Source organism: Ricinus communis, chromosome 4, assembly GCF_019578655.1.
Source record: "Ricinus communis isolate WT05 ecotype wild-type chromosome 4, ASM1957865v1, whole genome shotgun sequence".
Lineage (NCBI taxonomy): Eukaryota > Viridiplantae > Streptophyta > Magnoliopsida > Malpighiales > Euphorbiaceae > Ricinus > Ricinus communis.
In genome coordinates, this window is record NC_063259.1 from 24,357,015 (window position 1) to 24,378,098 (window position 21,084).

General features: G+C 32.4%; 1 protein-coding gene across 2 annotated transcripts; it reads right to left on the reverse strand.

Annotated features, from left to right (window-relative positions):
* Positions 1-15,823: 15,823 nt before the first annotated feature.
* On the reverse strand, positions 15,824-19,751 carry LOC8264675. Of its 2 annotated transcripts, XR_001534919.3 has the most exons (7): positions 19,142-19,751; positions 18,961-19,061; positions 18,447-18,544; positions 17,374-17,567; positions 16,785-16,837; positions 16,158-16,285; positions 15,824-16,052 (listed from the first exon to the last, which is right to left on the reverse strand). XR_001534919.3 is itself a non-coding variant. In XM_002514553.4 (6 exons), exons 1-6 carry the CDS (start codon positions 19,608-19,610, stop codon positions 16,262-16,264), a joined length of 939 nt encoding a protein of 312 aa, XP_002514599.2. In that variant the 5' UTR covers positions 19,611-19,751; the 3' UTR covers positions 15,824-16,261. The 2 variants fall into 2 exon arrangements, 1 of the variants encoding a protein (XP_002514599.2); XM_002514553.4 differs by having other exon boundaries at positions 15,824-16,285.
* Between the last annotated feature and the right edge of the window lie 1,333 nt (positions 19,752-21,084).

Below are 21,084 nucleotides of genomic sequence, written 5' to 3' on the forward strand. Positions count from 1 at the left end.
TTTCTCTTCCCAACAGTTACATGCTTCTTTTTTTTGTCACTTTATCCAAAAAAAATATAAAGAGAAATCAACAATTTATGAAATTTGTCATCATACTGTTTTTTCTTTAACTCAGTCTCTCACATATTTCTAAAAATAGATTAAGCAATAAAATTATAAATACAAAAAGGAGACTATCTCCAAATTTAATTTAATTTAATTAGAATAAAAGTTTGATAAATAAAATGAACAAAAAGTATATTCATTTTATATTAGCTACCACATATAGTCTCCTAATCTATCAAACAAATGAAAATTTCAAAAACGTTTTGATATAAAAATGTTACATGCACAAATTTGTGACACTCCTAAATTTAACCAATCAAAAAGCATACTTTATATTTTATAGGTAACATATAAGTAGAGATTTATTAGTTCTTTTCCTTCATATTATAGTATTTTACAAAAAATATTATTTTATGAAAAATAATAATAATAAAAGTATATTATTTTATTTGTTATAATTTTTTGATTAATAAGAAGAAATATCAACAATATAATATCAGAGGCATCATAAGTTGATTGAAAAAAACTGCAGTTAGAATAGCCGGTAATTTGGCGGGATCACAAACAAGTGACAACTGGTAAGTATCCCTCCGTGAATTTCCGTCGCAGTGTCGGTTGCGCCGTGAAACGGGTTTTAACGACAAGCACGTGTCAGAACGGTCGAGTAATGCTGAGCGTGGGATTACCGTCGGTGGGTCCAGGTGTGAGAATCTTGACGCTTTTCATTTACAATGGGTCCCAGATTAAGTTTTGATTAAGACTAGAATTGAAGGGTACGATCTGTCCGCGGATGGAAAGAGATTTTCACGCGCCAATCACGGTATAGGAATATGTGCTTGCGACAAAGATGGGCCCAAGCAGAGTGAAACAGTGAGCTTGTATTGGCCCAAAGAGAGAGTGAACGTGCACGCACTGAACAGAGAAGTGGGGGTGAAGGGGCTAGATCCCGCCTTGCAAGGGTATAGACCAAGTGAGGTACGGTTAACGTGTCAGTTTTCTATGGACAACATCAAAATGTTCTTCAATTCAATTTCTAGAAATGATATTTGATGATATAAAAGAACTATAAATTATATCATATTTTAGTAATTACGAACTCAATTCAATTCTCTTTAACCTAAAGGTTTATAATGCAGAAAATTTGTCAGTAATAGGATTTAAATGTCTAAGTTTTTCAAGATGTTAACGAATTGCAAATATGGACGGACACAAGTAAATTGAAAATGATCTAAACTTAGCTTTCCGATTAGGAAGTGCGCCCATAATTAAATACATAATACATAATACCTAAATGTCATTATATAGTGCCTTAAAGGCACTCGGCATAAAATTTGATGAAATTATTATTGATATAGATTAAGACTAACGTTCACATGGTGCATGAGGAATTTAAAAATATAATTATTTTATTTTATTTTAAACACTATTAATTTTTTAATTAGTACAAATCTTATTTTTCAAATCTTATAAATAAAAATGATTGAATTTTTTATAATTTTATAATTATAAAAAAATGACAATACTTTCATTTTTTTTACAAATTATGTTAATTTTTTGTAAGTATTACTAGTTGTAAAAAAAATAATATTATAAAAAAATGATTAGTTTTATAAAATTTAATTAATTTATTAAAATATTGACAATTTTATAAAAAAAATTAATTTTTCATAATCACGAAATATATTGTTAAATTATGAATAATGACATTCCTCTTTATATTCCTTTTGTAAATTAAACTAGTTTTTTATACATTTTAAGAGTTTAAATTACGTTGCTTTAGCAAACTTTATTTTAATTGGTACTAGTAATTATATATCACCAATTTTGTTTTAAAAATAATTATATAAATTGTTATCATCTTATTATAGATTATAAAACAAAATATGATTACATATTATTGAGTTTGAGGTCGAGCAATTATACTAAATATTGTGTAGAACTTCTAAGTAATATTATTTTAAACAGCGAGGGGCTGGACAAATATACGCGATGCAAACGGATATATAGTTTCAAGGGTGTGAAATGAAAGTGAAGGGAAAAAAGAGGCTCTCTCTCAATTATTGCTATCGACATTTACATAACAGTTGCCAAGACAATTACATTACAGTCAGGGTCGGAGGCAGAGGAAGAGGAAGTGGTAAGCCCTTCCCCAACTTCCAAATTTTTAATTTTTTTTCATTTTAGTCAAGCAACAAGTTGACCCTTTATCAGGTTAATATTATTCTTGCTACACACATCAAATAATGAAATAAATTAAAAGAGAAGAGCTACATTGATGCTCACTTCTCTTCATCGTTCATCTCTCACATGGGCAATAACTTAGAGCTTAGAATTACAATTGTTTTTGTTAATTAATCAATTGAGAAATGCACTCCTCCGGAGGTACATACACAAAAAAGGCAGCCATATGCATGCCACCTCTAATTGAGGTTCAGAATAATGGTGCACTATGAGTTGGCTATCTTATTTTCAACGTCAACTAAATTTATATGAAGAAGAAATTAGTTGATTCCAGTCGAATTTTTAGCCGCCTCTTAAAATCAATGGCGGCTTGACCGGTTCTTGGTTATCAAATTGGGGCTGCCATTTCTTCCAGAACATTATATATATTACTCGTCATTTTCAGAACTGATTTTCTTTTACGAAATTATTATTTATTTTACCTAAAATCTTACTATGGATGAGACCAGTAGTTATTGACACGGAGGAAAAATTAGAAGGGGTCAATTTTATTTCCATTATAAAGTTGATAATCATGCTAAAACTTGAAAGTTGAGTTGAGACCGATTCTTTTTATCTTCTCCTTCCACTAAATGTGGTCCTTTAAGTAATGAAGATGAGCAAGAAATGGCTGTACCCAATCCAATAAATGGTGGCATACTCTTTCGTATGGCATATGCCTGAAATTCACATCCTGTTTAGAAATTCTCAAATGAAGTATATTTTTCGTTACAATTATGATTAGTATTATGTTTTATAATTTATTACTTTTATATTTATGTACCAATCAATATAAAAGAACCGACCCATTATAAAAATATATGTAGTGTATTGTAATTATAGTAGAAAATTTGTAATTTTATAAAAATTCACAAAACATAGTCAACTTTTCCATGCTACTTGCAAATACTTTGCTAATGCGTAATCCCCCATGTTGCAAACCAATCAGACCAAACAATCTGCGTCACAGACATTCCATTTTAATGCAATAGTCTTTAGGATTATTTTCGTGCATCCGTGAATTTAAAATATGCTGGACCGCTCATTTAATACAAAGCACTTTTAAAGACTGGGTTTATTTAAAATCAAATGATAAATATAAAATGGAGTTTAACATAAGCTCTTTTTTTTTTGTTATATATTATTTAAAATAATATAAGGTCGCAACTGTTGAATAGAAATTAATAAAATAGTAATAAATAAATTGTAGACCATTTCTTATATAAAATTAAATCCATTGAATATTTTTATGGATTTTGATGATGTGATCACAGATTAGCGTGGAGTCGTTTGCAAAGTAAAAGGAAAATTGAAGGGTGAAGATACCAAAACAAGAAATAGATGAAACCAGAGCTACTTTATTTGTTAAAGCATTAATCACAAATTGTCTCATTAATTTTAGAAGCAAACTTCCCACAATGAATGTGACACTTGCAACCTGTTTTATAGCTTGAATTGTCCCTTCTTAATTTGAAAAGGAAAGACTTGTCATTAATTTAATATATATCTACAAATATTATAGATTTTCTTCTAACTCTCTTTCTTCTTTGCACAAATATTGCAATTATATATTTGCAGTCTCTACCCTAAAAAGCTACAGCTCTAGAAAATGTATGGATCCCTCACTCTTATATGCAACTTTTTTATTTTTATTTTTTTAAAAAATAAAATATTCTATTAATAAAAATTGATAATTATATCTTAATATAAAAGATAATAATAAATATTGAACATCATATTACTTCTAACAATTATTAATTAATTGTGTTGATGAAATAATAGATTGCAATTTTGCGAGAAGAATACTCCACTCAATAGCACTAATATCAACTTTATAGATGTCTTTTAACAAATGTTGTTGTTTGAATGTCATATTTAATTTCTTTCTTTTCTTCACCATTCTTATAGAGAGAAAATTCAACACTCCTGCAATGAACTATAAAACTTTTATAACTCAAAACATTCATAATAAAGAACTATAGTTCTTCTTAAGAAAAACACTAATATTTATTTATAAAACTAATTAATAATAAAAAAATAACCACTAATTTAAAAATAATCTACAATGAGTCAAAAAAAAAAAATTAATAAAAAATGAAAAAATAAGATGGACCCTTTTTTATTCTAATTAACTGAATTTGGATATAAACCCTAAATTGAAGTAATTAATAGACCAGTACAAAGTATTTGGATGTGCATTGATTAAATTAAAAGTATCTGTTTGAATTTAAGAGTGGTTTAAACTTATCTTAGACTTTTGGTTGTCCACTGATTAAATCCATTGTCAACTTTCCTTAAATAAGTACTAAAAAGAAAGAAAGGAAAAAAAATTGACTTGACCCTCTTGGAGAAAATGTTAGTTGAATATTCCAATTCTATGTTTTGGCATATATTAGAAAATGAAAAGGAAAAAAAAAAAAAAGAAAGGTGGCTACTTAATTTAATTTTTTTTATTCGATACAGGTATTCAAGACTTAAAATAATATTATTTCTTTTTTCTTGGAATGTCGTAACCTTATTATTTTCTTCTTAAACGATTTTAATGATATATTCGGACACATAAATTTGGTATATCGAAGAATAAATTTCCGGTGTGGTCCTCAGAATGATCAAATCCTGATTAACAAGAAATAAAAATCCACTTCTTTGCCAAGTGAATCGACCCTCTCGACTAGTCAACCACTGGAAAAAAGCTAACGTAATGAAAGATAATTCGATGTCTACATTTGTATTAAATCATAGTTATTGATCCAGCTTATAATTAAGTGATAAGTATTTGTCTGATAAGATGTTGAAATTCAGTTAACATCATCATTAATATTTTTATTTTAGTATATATATGTTTATGATTAATTTAGAGCGTACTATGTAAGACTCTTATGAATGATAAAATATTTATTTAAGAATTTTAATGCAGTTACGTATTCAAATTTTAAATTCAAGGCTTTGATTAAACTAGAAAAGACCTTTGCCGCTTCATCTATGTACTCTTTGAATAATCATTTTTAATGTTATGAAGAATTTACAAGTAGCAATTGGCACATACTTTTCTAGTTTAAGCAAATATTTTAATTAAAAAGATTAAGAAAAAAAGTGGTTTTCAGGATTCGAATCATTTGAACTCCCCACATGTATATATATATACATTAATTTAAACATCTTAAAAAAAAAAAAAAGAGTAGAAACAAATAAGTGATCGAGGCAGAAATTAAGCAATCACAAAGCATAATTTTATAGTGAGAGTGTAATCTAATTTTAGAAGATATTAAAGAGAGAATGCAGAAACGTGAAGGGATTTCTTAGTATCCACTCATTTTAATACAGAGAATATGAAATGAGTTTGCAGCATCAATCCATTTTGGAATTTCACACATGTCACAGAATCAATTTCTAGAATTTATTTATTTATTTTAAAAGGGTTTGCTTTTAGTTCGGGTTTCATATTAAACATTGTTTGAACAAAATCCATTTATTAATTGAGAGCCAATTAGAGAAATACATTGCTTTGGCTGGATAACAACGTCACAACAGCAGAATATGCCTTGAAATTGGGTTTACTTATTATATCATTCACCGGTAATTCCTTTATGTTATTGTATTATACGCGTGCTTATATGATCGATAAATATATTTATGATTGAATATAACAAATTTAATTATAATAACTTTGATCTTATCAAATTAGCATATTTATAATTTACGTGCAATAGATAAAAATATAGGTTTTATTATTATTATTATTTAATATTTTATTAAATTCAATTGAGATGTTGAAAAGTGCTTTTCGGACTTCTTAAATTTTTTTAAATTAATCAAAATTCAAATTGTAATAATTGAATTAGTATCTATCTATGAAATTCTTAGTTCTTAAAATATTTATGGCAACTTCATAGATATATTATACTCATTTATTTTTGAAGGGAAACTCAAAACTGCATAACAAAGTATACATTATAAATTAAAGAATTATCTTTGAAGTGCTTGGCTGTAATAAAATGCATAGATTTGTGGAAGTGAGATACTTTTAAAATGGTAGGTCCATGAAAATGACCAAATGATGTGGGTGGTTGAATGTTCAATATCCAAAATGATACAAAGAAAGTACAGTGTGCCCAACTCTATGACATACCACACATAATAAATATATACATGTCGGTGCTCATAAAATTCTTTTTATTATATATATGTTCGTTGATAATTCAGTCAAGAATTATCATCAAAATTTAAATGTTCTTTTTTCTTTTTATAATTGGACGGAGATTGAGGCTACCCCATCAAAATCTCTTTCTATTGAACTGAATCCTAACAGATGAATTCGGAGGGGACACATTACAAACCCACAAGAACAGAATGAATCAAATATAAGTATTTTCTTTTAGATGTGAGTTCGATATATGTTGGTTCCCACCACATTATTATTACAATGTATGTTTTTTTTTTCTTAAGTAAATTAATTTGTTTCTTCCTTTTTAATGTCTAATTTCTCTCTTTTATTTTTGGTTTGAAAAATATAGGATCTTTCTGAACAAAAGTAATCGAGTGAGAAAGAAGAGATTTTTTTGTTATCGAATATATGCATAAAATATAGAAAAAATTTACAGCCATAAAAGTTAAGAATGACAGCTAACAAATAATTAACTCTACCAGTATTTAGCCTACATGTGTAATCAATAGTAACTGAAAAATACATAAAAAATACAAGAAAGCAAACTACTAATGAACTAACTACACGTGGAGTTTAATTATAACTAACTGTAGAATAAATATACTTATACTATTTCCATACCCTCCTCAAATTAGAGCTTGAGATTGATGAAGATTAATCAAGCCCAGCTTGGACAGCAAGAACGTGAATTGAGGAGCAGAGAGAGGCTTAGTGAACAAGTTTGCAAGTTGAAACTTAGTAGAAACATGCTATGGAGAGATAAAACCCAACTTGTACTGATCATAAACGAGGTGACAATTAATATCTAAGTGCTTTGTTGCTCATGGAACACAGGGTTAGCTGTAATGTGAAGAGCAACCCTGTTGTCACACCATAGAAGTCTTGCATAATATATGTTACCCATTTAAGTTCATAAAATGTTGCAGCAAGGCTTTGATATTCTGCCTCAGTGGAAGACCTGGAGACAATGGTTTGTTTCTTAGTTTTCCAAGAAATGAGAGCTGGTCCTAGAGATACACAGTAGCCAGTAAGGGAGCGTCTGGTATCTTGACAGGTTGCCCAGTCAGCATCACGAAAAGCCTCAAGCTTTAAATCATTCTGAGTTGGATAGAAAAGCCCCTTTGAAGGAGTACCTTTGAGATACTTGACCAGATGTAGAGCTACATCCCAATGACACTGACTAGGAGAACTAACAAACTGACTCAACTGCTGAACACCATATGTAATATCATGCCTAGTGAGACTAAGATACAATAATCTGCCAACTAAACGTCTATATTGCTCGGGCTCTTGAAGCACCGTTGTATCACGAGTAACAAGCTTTTATCCCTTAGGAAAAGGAGTGGAGACTGGCTTAGCTCCCATTGAACCAGTGTCAGCAATTATATCAAGTGTGTACTTGCATTGATTGATATAAGTGCTTGTTGAACTCCGGGCAATTTCAAGCCTTAAGAAGTATTTAGTATAACCAAGGTCCTTTATAGTGAAAGTGTCATCCAAGAATTGCTTGACCTGAAGAATATGCTGCTCACTAATGCCTATGATAAAGACATCATCGACATACACCAATAAAGCCAAGAAACCAGTAGAGCCGTCAAATATAAGCAAATAGTGGTCATGAACTGATTGAATAAAACCAAATTTAACAACTGAGCACAAAAATCTGAGATCCACTGTCGAGAAGCCTGCTTAAGGCCATATAATGATTTCTTAAGTTTGCAGACTTGTACATTTTCTGCCTTGTCATAGCCTTCAGGTGGCAGTAGGTAAACCTCATCATCTAGATATCCATGCAAGAATGCATTATTGATATCTGGCTGTTGAATACGCCAGGCCTTAGGTATAGCAATAGCAAGAAACATTCTTACAGTGACCAATTTGGCCACAGGAGAAAAACTTTCAAAATAATCCACACCTTCAACCTGATGATACCCTTTAGTAACAAGCCATGCCTTATACCTATACACCGAACCATCAGGCTTAAGCTTGATTTGATAAACCCATTTAGTGCCAAAAGCTTATTTGCCATCAGGTAAAGAAGTGATATCCCAGGTGTGTTTTTGTTCTAATGCTGCCAATTCATTCTTTATTGCCTCAACCCATTTTACATATGCGCTAGCCATTTTGTAAGATGTAGGTTCATGTAAAGTAGAAACATGAGCTAACAAATTCATATATGCAGCGGTGAAAAGAGGGGAATGATGAAAAGAAAAAGTATCAAGGGTATATGATGATAAATACAAGAAACAATAACTTAAGATCTAGAAGTAGCAGTAGGCAAAGTTATAGAACAATTTATATTAGTGAAAAAGTTATTGAGCCATGTTGGTGTGTGTCTGATATAAGTGCTTTGTCTAATGTGAGATAAAGAAGGAATGGAGATAGAAGGAGACAGTATTTGTGGAGGAGTAATATGAGAAGAGGAAGAACCATATGCTGGGTTATAAATAGATGTGGTATGTGTGTCTGTGTGAGAAGTAGAGGGAAAGTTAATAGGTTCATTCTATGGTACTGATAAAGGGGTGGGGTTTGTAACTGAAGTAATGGATTGAAAAGGAAATTGAGTTTTATGAAAGATAACATCTCGACTAGTAAGATTCTGTGCGAACTCAAATCATAAAATTTGAAAGCTTTTGGACCTGGATTGTGACCCAAAAATATACATTTGAAAGACCTTATATCAAACTTATCTTTCTTTGGAAAAGTGTTAGCAATATAGCAAAGACAACCAAACACCTTTAAGTAAAGAGTAATATGGTAAACATCCATATAAAGGTTCATAAGGAGTATGCTAATTTAAGACAGAACTTGCAAGTCTATTGATGATGTAAGTTGCCATGAGAATGGAGTGTGCCCAAAACTTTTTAGGGAGGCGAGATTGAAACATCAAGGATCGTGTAACTTGGAGTAAATGTTTATGTTTGCATTCTACAATCCTATTTTGTTGGAAAGTATACACACAAGAGGTATGATGTAAAATGCCATCGGAAAGAAGCAAAGATTGAAACTCATTGCCTAAGAACTCAATACCATTATCAGAATGTAAAACTTTAGATTTCCTTGAAATCAAGTTTAAGAAATTCTGAAAAATATTAAGAACTTGGGACTTATGAGCAATTGTATAAGTCTAAGTAGCTTTACTAAAATCATCCACTAAAGTAAAAATATAATGTGTTCCTGAAATAGATTGTTCTTTATAAGGACCCCAAATATCAATGTGAACTAAATCAAAAATAGCTTGAGAACGCGTGTGACTTATTAGAAAAGATGATCTTTGTTATTTGACATGTGAAAAATGTCACAGGTAGAGAAAAGACTATCTGTACAATGAGGTATAAAAGTGAGATGTTTCAAAGCAGTTACAGATGCGTGCCCCAACCTCTTGTGCCAGATATCCACAAAATTCAATGAAGGAATTGGTATTTAATTGATGTCTTCTGAAGTATTACAAGATACAGTATAAAGGTGATCAACTCGATCATTCAAGAATTGAACATCATGTGATTTATTTGTATTAGTATACAAGCATTAAAAGGAACAAGAAAAGTGCAGTCACTTGGATCTAAAACATATAGGTTGCCTATTACTTTACCTATAGCTATTATCTTCTCAGTCTGTTGGTCCTGCACTAAACAATAGGTAGGAAAAGATTTAAAGGTTACTTTGCAGAAGCAGTTAATTTAGTAGCAGAAAGCAGATTAAATTTGAACGTTGGTACAAAGAGAACATCTTGCAATGTCAATGTGGTAGGATATAACTGTATGTTGCCAATATGTTTTAATTATCTTAGTGTTTCCATCAGGTAGGTAAATGGGTGAACAGGTAGTGGTTGGTTTATATTGTGTGAAAAGGTTAAGGTTTGACCATATATGACTTGAAGCTCCTGTATCCATAATCCAATTGCCGATCCAATAAAATTGCTAGTAACAAATGCAGAAGGTAACGCAAAGTCAAAACGTATACCTAAGTAGTCTCCTATGTGTGCAAAATTCACCTGATTCTCCTGCACAAACAATTTTCCTTTTATCAACTTATTAATCTCTTGTTGTACTATGCTTGCTATTAGAGCAGTAGAATTATCTAATGTAGCATTGCTCTTACAGTTCATTTCTTTATAGAGATAAAACCCAACTTGTACTGATCATAAACGAGGTGACAATTAATATGTAAGTGCTTTGTTCCTCATGGAACACAGGGTTAGCTGTAATGTGAAGAGCAACCCTGTTGTCACACCATAGAAGTCTTGCATAATATATGTTACCCATTTAAGTTCACAGAATGTTGCAGCAAGGCTTCGATATTCTGCCTCAGTGGAAGACCTGGAGACAATGGTTTGTTTCTTAGTTTTTCAAGAAATGAGAGCTGGTCCTAGAGATACGATGTGATGAGGAGGCGTCTGGTATCTTGACAGTTGCCCAGTCAAGCATCACGAAAAGCCTCAAGCTTTAAATCATTCGAGTTGGATAGAAAAGCCCTTTGAAGGAGTACCTTTGAGATACTTGACCAGATGTAGAGCTACATCCCAATGACACTGACTAGGAGAACTAACAAACTGACTCAACTGCTGAACACCATATGTAATATCATGCCTAGTGAGACTAAGATACAATAATCTGCCAACTAAACGTCTATATTGCTCGGGCTCTTGGAAGCACCGTTGTATCACGAGTAAGCTTTTATCCCTTAGGAAAGGAGTGGGTAGGCTTAGCTCCCATTGAACCAGTGTCAGCAATTATATCAAGTGTGTACTTGCATTGATTGATATAAGTGCTTGTTGAACTCCGGGCAATTTCAAGCCTTAAGAAGTATTTAGTATAACCAAGGTCCTTTATAGTGAAAGTGTCATCCAAGAATTGCTTGACCTGAAGAATATGCTGCTCACTAATGCCTATGATAAAGACATCATCGACATACACCAATAAAGCCAAGAAACCAGTAGAGCCGTCAAATATAAGCAAATAGTGGTCATGAACTGATTGAATAAAACCAAATTTAACAACTGAGCACAAAAATCTGAGATCCAGTGTCGAGAAGCCTGCTTAAGGCCATATAATGATTTCTTAAGTTTGCAGACTTGTACATTTTCTGCCTTGTCATAGCCTTCAGGTGGCAGTAGGTAAACCTCATCATCTAGATATCCATGCAAGAATGCATTATTGATATCTGGCTGTTGAATACGCCAGGCCTTAGGTATAGCAATAGCAAGAAACATTCTTACAGTGACCAATTTGGCCACAGGAGAAAAACTTTCAAAATAATCCACACCTTCAACCTGATGATACCCTTTAGTAACAAGCCATGCCTTATACCTATACACCGAACCATCAGGCTTAAGCTTGATTTGATAAACCCATTTAGTGCCAAAAGCTTATTTGCCATCAGGTAAAGAAGTGATATCCCAGGTGTGTTTTTGTTCTAATGCTGCCAATTCATTCTTTATTGCCTCAACCCATTTTACATATGCGCTAGCCATTTTGTAAGATGTAGGTTCATGTAAAGTAGAAACATGAGCTAACAAATTCATATATGCAGCGGTGAAAAGAGGGGAATGATGAAAAGAAAAAGTATCAAGGGTATATGATGATAAATACAAGAAACAATAACTTAAGATCTAGAAGTAGCAGTAGGCAAAGTTATAGAACAATTTATATTAGTGAAAAAGTTATTGAGCCATGTTGGTGTGTGTCTGATATAAGTGCTTTGTCTAATGTGAGATAAAGAAGGAATGGAGATAGAAGGCGATGATTTGTGGAGGAGTAATATGAGAAGAGGAAGAACCATATCTTTGGGTTATAAATAGATGTGGTATGTGTGTCTGTGTGAGAAGTAGAGGGAAAGTTAATAGGTTCATTCTATGGTACTGATAAAGGGGTGGGGTTTGTAACTGAAGTAATGGATTGAAAAGGAAATTGAGTTTTATGAAAGATAACATCTCGACTAGTAAGATTCTGTGCGAACTCAAATCATAAAATTTGAAAGCTTTTGGACCTGGATTGTGACCCAAAAATATACATTTGAAAGACCTTATATCAAACTTATCTTTCTTTGGAAAAGTGTTAGCAATATAGCAAAGACAACCAAACACCTTTAAGTAAAGAGTAATATGGTAAACATCCATATAAAGGTTCATAAGGAGTATGCTAATTTAAGACAGAACTTGCAAGTCTATTGATGATGTAAGTTGCCATGAGAATGGAGTGTGCCCAAAACTTTTTAGGGAGGCGAGATTGAAACATCAAGGATCGTGTAACTTGGAGTAAATGTTTATGTTTGCATTCTACAATCCTATTTTGTTGGAAAGTATACACACAAGAGGTATGATGTAAAATGCCATCGGAAAGAAGCAAAGATTGAAACTCATTGCCTAAGAACTCAATACCATTATCAGAATGTAAAACTTTAGATTTCCTTGAAATCAAGTTTAAGAAATTCTGAAAAATATTAAGAACTTGGGACTTATGAGCAATTGTATAAGTCTAAGTAGCTTTACTAAAATCATCCACTAAAGTAAAAATATAATGTGTTCCTGAAATAGATTGTTCTTTATAAGGACCCCAAATATCAATGTGAACTAAATCAAAAATAGCTTGAGAACGCGTGTGACTTATTAGAAAAGATGATCTTTGTTATTTGACATGTGAAAAATGTCACGGGTAGAGAAAAGACTATCTGTACAATGAGGTATAAAAGTGAGATGTTTCAAAGCGATTCTGATCGTGCCCGACCTCTTGTGCCGGATATCCACAAAATTCAATGAAGGAATTGGTATTTAATTGATGTCTTCCAAGTATTACAAGATACGATTATAAAGGTGATCAACTCGATCATTCAAGAATTGAACATCATGTGATTTATTTGTATTAGTATACAAGCATTAAAAGGAACAAGAAAAGTGCAGTCACTTGGATCTAAAACATATAGGTTGCCTATTACTTTACCTATAGCTATTATCTTCTCAGTCAGTTGGTCCTGCACTAAACAATAGGTAGGAAAAGATTTAAAGGTTACTTTGCAGAAGCAGTTAATTTAGTAGCAGAAAGCAGATTAAATTTGAACGTTGGTACAAAGAGAACATCTTGCAATGTCAATGTGGTAGGATATAACTGTATGTTGCCAATATGTTTTAATTATCTTAGTGTTTCCATCAGGTAGGTAAATGGGTGAACAGGTAGTGGTTGGTTTATATTGTGTGAAAAGGTTAAGGTTTGACCATATATGACTTGAAGCTCCTATATCCATAATCCAATTGCCGATCCAATAAAATTGCTAGTAACAAATGCAGAAGGTAACGCAAAGTCAAAACGTATACCTAAGTAGTCTCCTATGTGTGCAAAATTCACCTGATTCTCCTGCACAAACAATTTTCCTTTTATCAACTTATTAATCTCTTGTTGTACTATGCTTGCTATTAGAGCAGTAGAATTATCTAATGTAGCATTGCTCTTACAGTTCATTTCTTTATAGAGATAAAACCCAACTTGTACTGATCATAAACGAGGTGACAATTAATATGTAAGTGCTTTGTTCCTCATGGAACACGGGGTTAGGCTGTAATGTGAAGAGCAACCCTGTTGTCACACCATAAGTCTTGCATAATATATGTTACCCATTTAAGTTCACGAATGTTGCAGTAAGGCTTCGATATTACGCCTCGGTGGAAGACACGGAGACAATGGTTTGTTTCTTAGTTTTCAAGAAATGAGAGCTCGTCCTAGAGATACACAAGAGCTGCAGGAGCGTCTGGTATCTTGACAGGTTGCCCAGTCAGCATCACGAAAAGCCTCAAGCTTTAAATCATTCTGAGTTGGATAGAAAAGCCCCTTTGAAGGAGTACCTTTGAGATACTTGACCAGATGTAGAGCTACATCCCAATGACACTGACTAGGAGAACTAACAAACTGACTCAACTGCTGAACACCATATGTAATATCATGCCTAGTGAGACTAAGATACAATAATCTGCCAACTAAACGTCTATATTGCTCGGGCTCTTGAAGCACCGTTGTATCACGAGTAACAAGCTTTTATCCCTTAGGAAAAGGAGTGGAGACTGGCTTAGCTCCCATTGAACCAGTGTCAGCAATTATATCAAGTGTGTACTTGCATTGATTGATATAAGTGCTTGTTGAACTCCGGGCAATTTCAAGCCTTAAGAAGTATTTAGCATAATAATAATAATAATTTAATTTGTTAATCATGTTTTTTTTTTTTAAATAAAAAGAACTGCTAGAATGAGAAAAGAGAGAATCTATATTTAATGGCTAAAAAGAAAACATCCACTATCTTATTTTTGTCTTTAGTCTAAATTATTAAAAATGAGTCCCTTTGTAATTATATTAGTAGAAAAATAAAGATTAGAAATGAATTTTTATGATTTTGAATATGTGCAAATTTGATATTATATATATGCAGTCATGTCTATAGAAGTAAAATTCAATTCAATCTCGTATTGATTGATTAAATCTCTCTCTAATATTGAGAATAAGACAGGGTAAAAATATGCAAAACAGATTTCAAAATTAATGCTGAGTAGAGGGAGTAATATTAGATTGTAAGTGGTAAGTCATTTTATTTAACAGTCACTAATGATGATTAATTTTCAACTTTATTTATAAACAGAATCAATAACAGAGAGAGACAAACAATGAAATACAGGTTTGGAAGGTTTTCCTTTGTTTGTCAGTAAGTTTGTTTTAAATTTTGGAGTTGGTTTAGGGACCTATTCAGAGACCTTGAAACTGTGTCTGCCACCAAATTTGTACTGATATCCTTTCTCATCCGTTAACTAACACTGCGGAAATTAGACCTGCCACCTAATTATTTAAGGCTGTAGTTATTCGATGAGAGAACCCAAAATTGGAGGATTTGGATTTTGAAAACCATAACTCTACCTTATCTACATTATATTACTGCCGACTCTTTAAGACCATGCATCAACTGTATTGAAGGGCTATTTGATCAAATTATTTTGGGAAAAGGGAAGATTTGAGGGAAGGGGAAAAGGGCGTGGCATTGGAGCATATAAAGAAAGCTTCACTCTTGAATCCCATTGATTGCAGACCCAAACAGCTTTCATTATTCATATAATTTATACACAGTTGTCCAACGGGCGCCAAATCAAGTTTCAAATAGCCCACCAGCCTTCTCACCCATTACATTTCAAAATCTATTAAAATGAGCTAAAGTAAACTATTGTTATTGGATAATTTTGATTCCATTGTTCTTGAGCAGTTGAAGTTACGAGAGAGATTGAGTTTCGCAAGGACTTAAAACAGAAAATCTTGATTTCAATTAAGCAATTAGTTTCATATAATATGCGTAAATTCATATATCAATTGAGTAAAGTCAAAGTTTCAGATTCAAGTCCCTCTCCCCCTCGTTTATAAATAAATATATAGAAGAAAAATATACCTTGCAAGAAACATGGCTATAGAGAAAGTTCAATGCCATGGCATTTGAGCCAAAGCCTTTTCACAAGGGATTTTTAGAAAAGAACTACAATCCCTTATTGCTATAATACATCGGGAATGTCTATATCTATTTACAGGTGATCAAGAACATGAATTGAAGAAGTTAAACCAGTGAGCCTAATGGTACTCGACAGCTACTGCCCATATAAACACTAGAACAGAAGAGCAGATTTTTAACCAATGGAAAAAAGAATTGGAATATTCTTTACACAAAAGGAAAGGAATAAGAGAAAACGAGAGAAATACAACAGTGATACCTAAAGGGAAGGTATTCATTGAGTCACTTATTGGATGTGCCAATGCAGCATTTCCTCTCATATGATTTAAGTAGCAAGAACCCGATGTTGCAGCCTGACATATTCTATAGCTTCTGTTTCTCATCATCCTGCGAATAAAGTTCCAGAGATACATAATCGCAACATTAAGTGGGAAATTAAGTCAATCACATAAAGCACGGTCACCAAGAAACCAATCTCTTTTAGCAGATTTTTTACCTTTACTGACCCCTGCATTTACCTTTTCTATTTTTTTGTTTTTTTTTTTTGTTTTCAAAAGGCTAAAATTTAGACTAGGTTTTAGTGATATAAAATCTGTGTTTACCTCATTCTTCACAGACAAGGGAAAGGCTCCTGTACTCCAAACAGGGAACCTCCTCTTTCTCTATCTGAGAAATGGGAGACATTCTGTTTTTGATTCATTATAAAGTTTTAAGGATTTTGATTCTATATTTCTAATGATTCCAATATCTTAAATTCAAAACTGAGATGGATAAAAGTCCAATAAATTGGTCACCATATAGCAACATCATCACTTTCTCAGGACAGGGGAACGAATCATCACTGCAGTATCAAAATACACCGGGAAAAGAAAGAAGTTGTACTTACTGAACTATCCACCATTTTTTCAAAATCATCATCGAAGGTCCCATCACCATCATCTGTAAGACCAGAAAGATAATTAGAAATTAAAAACATTTGAAGTTGTCATTTGACCAAGTCCTGCCATATCCTAGACTATGTATCTTGTATCAAATGATGCATACCGAACTTAACAGAAGTAGGAACAACACATAAACCAGAAGTTACAAACAGCTGTAAGTCCTTTCTGGATCACATGACTAGTAAACAAGAACTGAAAAGCATAGACCAATTTGAGCCTAGCATCTAATTGTCTTACTCTTTCGAAGGCTAAAGATCAATCAGATTAAGTTTTTTTTTTTTGGTGAGATATTAAAAAGACAATGTCTGACTAAAGGGTTACTTTAAAACTATGCACAATATAACCAAATTCCAAAGTGAAAGAACCATTCCACTAATTGCAAGGCATTGACAGTACTTGTTTCAAAAGTTAAGGGCTGATGCACAATACTAGCAGATGCTGTCTCCTCTATAAATTGGATTCACAAACAGTAATATAGAAAATAGGCATGCAATTGAAACACAAACTTAGCTCAGTCCATAGAAGATGATGTACCTGGACCTTCATCACTTTCTCCACCCAGGAGAAATACATCCAAATCTTGCTCAGCTGATGCTTTACTTTGCTGGCTTGACTTCTTAACCTCTGGTTTAGAAGTCACCATTGCTTCTGGAAGTTTCTCCACTTCGTGATCCTTTACTTGCTCTGTAGAGTCTTGTGCAGCCTCCTCCATGTACCGCTTCTCATAACTAAAACAACAATAAGATTTCAGGATTTACTGTATGCAGCAATTGAGAATTATAACCTAGGTAACCTACTAGGAGAAACTGCCAAAAAAGTTGCATAATCCAGACCAAGCATAAATATTGATAAGCAAGCCATCAATTACAATATAAACATCTCTTCCAAGAATCTAAGCAAATTCTATGTGCTTTTTATTAAATGGCTATGCTTTAATTACTGATGGCTAAAAGCAGTCTGGTGTTAAACAATTGCCTTTCATCTTTTCAACAACCTTAGCATTAAGCACAGTATGGCTCTTATTAAGATTAAACAGTAGCAAGGAACAATTTGTTCGCCATTGCCTACCAGTTTATACATCTACCATAATAGATTTACTTTAAAATATCGCACTTTTGAAAAGAAGAAGATTCTTTACTGCAGCAGTTGACAAGTGCATTAAAAATTAGCTATTATTTTTTCTTAATCCTCCCTTCTTAATTGGATTGATTTGTAATTAATTTACATCCAACAACATGTATAGCTTTTCAGAACAGTTGTATTAGATGCTTGTTTATGTTCCTGAATATTGAAGACAAGAATACACTGCTTCCCCCACAACTGAACTAGAGAAAAATAAATACATAAATAAACCTACTGCCCTCCTGACATGAACTCAGAAAACCTACATATACTCTGAAACACACACATACAGAATGCAGACAAATACAAATTAATTGGTTTCCTAGAAAACAGGCTATATATTTGAGATGTTAGAATTTAGATTTTATAGCTATGAGAGAGAAGAAATTTTATTGGAATAACATTCTGGCTTCCATTTGAGAAAGCAATGAACATTTTAAAATCATTAGAAAAGTAATTGGAGATTAAATTCAAAAGTTACTTACGGGTCAACATGTTTGTTCACTAAAATAAAGTATATCCTCCAAAATTTTCTCTCTTTCATAGTACGTGGACATAACTCATATCTTAACTTTGATATTTCCTGCAATAAAGCAAAAAAAAAAAAGATAAAGAGAGAGAGAGAGTCAATAGCCTGCAAGAATTTACAGAAGAAGTGATGTATCTTAACCCACATGTTTAGACAGTATCAATACAAGTAAGCAAAAGAACAATGATACATGTAGCTTCATGCCTAACATATTAAGTAAATCAGAACAAAATGTTCTAGTCTATAAATACTAAGCTGGAAAATGTATAATTAAGGCATTCCTATGCTTCTTAATATCCTGATAACAATCAATCAACCATTGTCAAATGAAGATAACTAAACTCATAGTTTCAACCATTAAACAGCTAATCATTACTTGACAGGAGTATTGAATTTAATTGAACGCTATGAACATGTAATAACAAATAAATATCTTTTACATGAGGGGAAAAAAAGAGGGGAAGCAAAACCTTGACAGATGATAAAACAAGATTAGCATGCTTTTCTTGCCACTCAGTAAGATCCTGCCTCACATTTGACACCGCAGGCACATCAGACATCTCCGAATCATCTACATTATCATGTAATCAATTTACTTTTACCAAAAATTGCTTAAATTTCCAATCTCGTACAAATAAAAAAACAATTTACCTTGTAATGGAAAATCTTGAAATGTAGCAATAGTAATTTCCTTAACAAACTCTCTCAACTCCTCCGTTATACCAAACCTTTCAAGCTCCTTCTCCTGCTGCGGCTCTACCGTGCTCGCGACCGCACCAGAACCAGACGTGGTGGCTAGAGATTTGATCTGATCGGCTCGTTTAATGGCTTGACTTTTGATCTGGTTAGAAGCCTCGGCTGCGATCTCCTTAGAACGCTTAGCCGTTTCAGATACGATGTCGGATAGCTTCAAGGAGGAAGTGATTCTGATCTCTTGAGACCGTCTGGATGCCTCAGCCGCGATTTCTTTAGACCGTTTAGCGGTTTCCGAAACGATGTCGGACAGTTTAGAAGAGCCGATTGTGAGCTCTTGTGATCGCTTTGCGGCTTCTTTTGTGAGTTCTTGAGACCGCTTTGCGGCTTCTTCAGCAAAACTTCGGGCTTTTTGCCAGAAATCCATTGTTGAATTCAAACTCGAATTTCTCAATCGTAACGAGTGAAGCAGAAGATGATGATAGAGAGAAAGAGGAGGAGGATGTACACGTGGCGATGTTGACCAAATGGAGAAGACGACCTTTTGTTTGTTAGGCTCCTATTCTATACGATCCGTTATGTTAGTTTTATTTGGAAGTTATACATCATTTCCAATTTAAATCCTAATTTTTTTTTTAAGAGAAATTAAGTCTAACAAGTATATGAAAGACATACAATCAACTCCAATTATACATGGATGATTGGAATCAAAATAAATAAGTAATAAAATCAAAATAAACTGCAGAATTAGTAAGTACAATTAATTTTTCATCCTAACACTTCCTTAAAAGCAGAGAGAAAGAAATAAAAAAAGAAAAAAGAAGATGGAAAAGAATTATTAATTATTAAATAAAAATTCTAAAAATACAGTAGAGCTATGTGAAGATTAATATGGTAAAAGTAATTATAATTGAAGTTAATATGTTCTGTTAGAATTGACGAATTAGGATTAACATATTTTTTATTCATTTATAGGAATTAATCTAAGAAGTTAATTTAAGAAAAAACCCTAAATTTTGAAGATCTCAAAATCCTTAGTTGGTTTAATTTTTCATATTTTAATAATTTAATTCACAATGTTATAATATTTTTTCCACTATTCAAATGTATCTAAAATCTAAGAACACTTAATATTTAAAATATTTATTTTCAAATAAGCTGAGAAAGTTATTTTCACAACTTTTCCAAAAGTGAGAATATATTTTTCAGTCTTAACAAATAAAACACAAGGAATAAACATTTCCTTAATATATTTTTATAATTTGAAAACTGAATAATAAAAATGAAAATCTAGACAAAAAAAAAAAAAAAAAAAGAAGAAGAGAAATTATACAAAACATAGAATACCATTTGGGGATCATTAGTTTGTGAAGCTCGTAGCATTGCCATAACCATTTCCTCATTGGAGGCAATGCCACATGTCACGTGAGTTTTGACCAACACTGCCGGTGTTGTGCAGCCTTCCCTTGCTAGCTGCGAGGCGGGGCGTGACATTCAGCAGTAGGCCTAGTGGATATATATTTACGATCCATTTGGCTAATATTATATGTCAAGAGGCTATTGACTTGTACTTTCCCCTGTCCCTATCCTTTCGATTACATGCCTTTCTTTGTTCTGTTTATTTTCAACTCTCATTGCAATCTTTAGATTGGCATCAAAAGTCTGAGGAAGCTGCTTAAGCCTTGAGCCCATTGTCTCCCCAAAAGAAAAAGTATCTCTTGCCTTCTACTCACAGATTTGTTCTATTTCTTTTTAGGATATTTCATTCAGCTGGTATCTGTTTTAGAATAAAATCTATAATAAAATTATATTGACTGAAATCAAATTAATTAAATGATATCAAAGGTTTTTTTTATAAGATAAAACTATCTTTTTTTAGTTTCTTTTCTCATAATTTTAAG